The sequence below is a fragment of the Trematomus bernacchii genome, unplaced genomic scaffold, assembly GCF_902827165.1.
Source record: "Trematomus bernacchii unplaced genomic scaffold, fTreBer1.1, whole genome shotgun sequence".
In the NCBI taxonomy this organism is placed as follows: Eukaryota; Metazoa; Chordata; class Actinopteri; order Perciformes; family Nototheniidae; genus Trematomus; species Trematomus bernacchii.
The window spans coordinates 4543629-4548685 of record NW_022988098.1 but is presented as its reverse complement, the minus strand read 5'-3'; the positions used below and the strand labels follow the sequence as shown (position 1 = coordinate 4548685).

At 42.3% G+C, this 5057-nt stretch overlaps 1 protein-coding gene across 1 annotated transcript; it reads left to right on the top strand.

Moving 5' to 3' along the window:
* The first annotated feature begins 2819 nt into the window (after window positions 1-2819).
* Window positions 2820-5057, top strand: setmar (SET domain and mariner transposase fusion gene). Its single transcript, XM_034121872.1, has 2 exons — window positions 2820-3001; window positions 4001-5057. The coding sequence occupies exons 1-2, from the start codon at window positions 2900-2902 to the stop codon at window positions 4811-4813; spliced, it is 915 nt and encodes a 304-aa protein (XP_033977763.1). The 5' UTR covers window positions 2820-2899; the 3' UTR covers window positions 4814-5057.

The window sequence follows — 5057 nt, the reverse complement described above, 5'->3', positions numbered from 1 at the left end:
TCATGCGTTTATCTTTAGAAAGGGAGTGAAAGACGAAGAGTGTAAAACAAGGATTCAACCTTAAAGGTCCCATGACATGGCCATTTCTACTGATCATATTTCCATTGTTGAGGTCTACTAGAATAGATTTAAATTGTGCAATTTTCCAAAATCACATTGGTTTCTCATACATCATCTCTGTATAGTATGTGTATTCACTCTCTGTCCTAAACGGCTTGTTGGAGCTCCTGCCCCCCCCTCCCTGTGAGCCCAGTGTGCTCTGATTGGTCGGGACGTTGCAAGGCTCATTGCTGCTCGCCGCTGCTGCGAACTGCTGCGAGGAGCGGACGGGTTTCCGGGTCGGCGATACAGCGAGAACAAGCGAAACTCATCCTGAGCACACACAAACTCTCACAGCCGAAGTAAAAACAATAAGTGTGGCTTGATATTGAGTAAGAAAAAGGTTTATAACGCTGTGAGAATGGGTCTGCGGAGAGCATTTCTCCGCCATCCCAACTCGTCTATTACCAGCGTTCAGGGAGCTCTATAGAGTGGCGAAGTCTCTCCCCTTCCGGTGGACCTCCATGGGACCTTATTTCGGAAAAATTATGTATTGAAGTCAATGGAGAGAGAAAGATTATCTTTCGATCCCGTTTGAATTGTGCCACGAATTACACATATGATGTTTGTCAATTTAAAAGATAATTTTGCAAGTCAAAAAAAAAAAAATGTGTCGTAAAACTGTGAAGTAACACATTTGTTTGTGTGAAACGCTCAATGAACTACATCTCTGGTCAACAACACACATCACCAAGATGGCCGTCACTACTGTCTTGTCAACAAAACGATTGACTACCCTCACTATCACCACAATGAAACACGTCCTGAAGAATGTCATGCAAAGCTGCCTGCCTGCCTTCCTTTGATTTCGCCTGGTCGTTTTAATGTTTAATGTCAACCATTTGTGCAGATAGCATGAAGTAGAGAAGATCGCTAGCGCTAGCATTAGCATTTCTCCCCCGGGCTTAAATTGTGTATTATAGAATGATCACACCGGTGACAGTACTCTTCAAAGGGTTCACGAAATATGACTACTACTCTTACTGTTTAACATTGTGGGTTACTTAATGTTACTTCATGTTAAGGCTAATAAAAATGACAAGGCTGTAATGCTAACTAACGTGCTAGCTACTAGCTAGCTTGATCCAGAGTACTCCTGGTCCTTTCATCAGACGGGAAGCGAAAGAACGAGCAAGACCCATTGCTGGTATAATAACAACCTGGTACTAAGCACACAGGCATCTTGTTAAAGTTATCTTATCTTAGCCAGCGCGATATAGATAGATTATATCTATATGGCGCTGATCTTAGCTATCTCTTATCTCAGTGGAGGAAAACAATTGTGACATCACTTACGCGACTCTGGGATTTGTAGTCTTTCTAGTTACGTATTTTTCATAGTCTTACATTTCAACAGTTTTACGACAAACTGTGACTTTTTTGACATGGAAATTATTTTTTAAGATTGACAAACATCATATGTGTAATTCATGGCACAATTCAAACGGGATCGAAAGATACGTTTTCTCTCTCCATTGACTTCAATACATTATTTTTCCGAAATAAGGTCCCATGGGGCGGAAGTAGATGGGCGTGACTTCGCCACTCTATGCAAGTCAATGGGGACTCCCTGTTAGTTAGCCAAGGGATCCTGGTGTGTGAGGTGCTCCGCAGATTGGTCCATTTGGGCCAATCCGGTCATTTGTTGTTGATTTGGGTGTTCACACGTCACAGAACCCAGGAAGCAAACAATGGAAAATGAGAGATCTCCAACGAGGCGTTCTGGGGCAGCATAGACAGGTCTTTTCTGTGTTAGAGTTTTACTCGCTACAGGGTGTACTTTGAGGGTTTTTGACTGCAGACCGTTTACATGCATACAAACCTTCATAACACACAAGGGGACGGGTAATAACCGGAAAAGCATGACATGGGCCCTTTAAAGAAAAGAAAGGTAGGTCTATGCCTTTTAAGAAGAACATTTCTGTTTAATAATTGTATATGCCATTATATGTTTTTTATCGATTTCACAGATTGATACCTCATTTATTTCTCTTAATTTTACCTGCTCGCTATGCATAGATTCAGTTCTCAAGAGTAATACCAGTACTTTGCCTTATCCTGCCATCTGCAGGCCATATGACGTTACTGCAGTTGTCTGGATATTTCAATGTTTTCTCTATTGCCACAATACTTTTCCACACAATGAAAATGTCAATGTTAAGATTTGTTTGGCCATGTTTACTTGTGTACTTCTAGTGGTAACAGCTACATACTGTAGCGTCTCGCTACAGGAACACAGGGAGGCTTGGTTTGTCCTTTATCCGGGAGTTTATTATACAGATCACAGGTTACTGTTGGCCATAACCACGCCAAACAATCCACTAACTCTGTCGTATATCCTCACTCTCCGTCACATATTCCCCTAGCTCTTCTCTCGCTTCCCGCGTCTCCCCCTCCAGGAACCTCCCTCTTCCAGCCCCAACCAACCAGACAACACTCTCCCACCCAAACCCACAGCTACAGGTCACAAGAACCGTCCATCAAAACAGTGGCACGTTCACTGACACTCTGTAAAATGCAAACAAACTCTGAACAACAAACACATCAAACATCAACATTATAACCAGTCCGTTACAATACTATTAAAGATACAACCCAAACTCCAGTATATGACGGCATATTTGATTTAACCTAGTCAAACCACGGTTTATAATTACAGTAGTATAGTAATACAAAAAGGCCACTAGATGGAGCTAGGCTGTCATCTAACTACCGGAAGTTACAGCTTCGAAATGTGAGTTTTTCTGCCTTCACATCCCAGCTCATATGTTTCTGTTTGGTTTCATTCAACACTTCGGATATGAGTTCTGACTGCAGATTTGTGGATTTGAGCAACAGCCTTGAGAGTGTTCCTGTTTTAATCGAGCAGAGGTCCTCCGTACTGACGTTTCCTCAATTTCAGGTAATGTAACTTAGTGTGTCTGTAGTTGAACACATTGGAGTCTAACAGAGTTTAGTAGCTCACCACTTATTTCGCTATTTGGAGTATTGTAAGAGAACTGACTCTGTCTACATGCAATGCAATGTATTTAAACTACATACAGTCTATAGCTACATCTTGCTTTATAGTGAAACTAATACCTCTATTAGATGCACAATAACCTGTGATCAAATGAAGTACATTATTTCACCATCAGATGTCAGCAAATCATTACCGGCTACAGAGAAGTCCTCTGACTACTGCACATAAAATCAAAAATAACTGCCTCTGTAGAACCAGAGGAGCTGTCCTAGTTTACACTCCTCGCTCAGGATGCTCTAAAAGACCATTATTGTTCATTATAATATATAATGCTATTGACATGAAAGTGATAATAATAACAAAATGTGATGAAGAGAAACTAAAGCTGTATTTGATAATGATAACTGATTGTTATTTTCTTTTATGTATTCATCTGCACATCCATTGATGAAACATAAATCAAGATGTCATGATCCATGGTTGAATTCTCTAAATTGATATGATATATAAGTATGAACCGAGAAAATCTGATGTGATATGTCTCGAGGGAATATTATTCAAAGGTTGCATATTTGTTTTCACAGTAGACTCACTTGGGCTTTGCGTTCCCAGAGTGCAGTGTTGTTAGTGATTTATTAGAGTCTTCAAAAGTACATTGGGAGCCAGAGCCTTCAGTTTGCCATCACATATGACAAACAGCTAAACATCACAATTTATTTAGTAACGGGAACCTGTGAATTAATCATTCAATTGTTTAAGCTATATAAAGAATTGTGCAGGAATCATGGATATTTTTACCTACTGTAATATTGTTACAACTGTTTTTTTTCTTACCGTTTTTTTTAACCTTTACCTGACATTTATTTGTGCTGGCAGTAGCTCAGTCTGTGAATTTCCCCTTGCGATAAATCAAGTATTTTCTTCTTGTCATATTTTCAGTATTCTCCAGATAATGTTCAGGGACCAGGAGGCACTCTTGACCCCAGTGAGGTCACCCTCCCCGGATGCTCCTGCCTGTCCCACTCCTGCTCCTCTGAGAGCTGCTCCTGCCTGCAGACACACGGGCAGGCGTACGACAGCACACACACACTCCTGCACAGAACACACTCCGGTTTCTGCTCCCCTGTGTTCGAGTGTAACGCCCTCTGCTCCTGCGGCGATGCCTGCTCCAACCGGGTGGTGCAGAGAGGCCTCACACTCAAATTGGAGGTGTACAGCACTGAAAAAAGGGGCTGGGGGGTGCGGACACTCAAATCAATCCCAAAGGGGACGTTTGTGTGCGAGTACGCAGGAGAGGTGATCAGTTTTGAGGAGGCCAGACGCAGACAGCTGGCCCAAAGGGCGGAGGACAATAACTACATCATCGCAGTGAGGGAGCACGCAGGTGAAGGCTCTGTCACTGAGACGTTTGTGGACCCCGCCAGAGTGGGAAACGTGGGACGCTTTCTCAACCACTCCTGCCAGCCCAACCTGCTCATGCAGCCGGTCCGAGTTCACTCTGTGGTTCCCCGGCTGGCGCTGTTTGCCGGGCGGAGCATCGACGCTCAGGAGGAGCTGACGTTTGATTACTCTGGAGGATATAGAAACAGAGCGCCTGCACAGAGGGATGCTGAGACACAGAGAGATGCTGGGACACAGAGTGAGACGCAGAGTGATAACCATGGGGTCCAGAGAAAGGAGTGCCACTGTGGGGCCAAGAGCTGTGTGCAATTCCTTCCATTGGATTTATCTATTATTAGTGGAAAACGCTGAAATTAAATGGCATATATATATATATATATTTTATTTGTTTAAGCCTTTATGTTAAGACTGATTTTCTTAATGTTGGAGAAAGTATTCAAGATGAGCCTTGTGGTCTGTTTGTATTATCCCTGGGCAATATGGCCAACATCTTCTATCCAATACATGTTATTTCATACAGTATCTTGATAGTAAAGATATGAATCATGATAGTAACTGGTAATTCAATAAATGAAAAGTGTATATGACATAATCA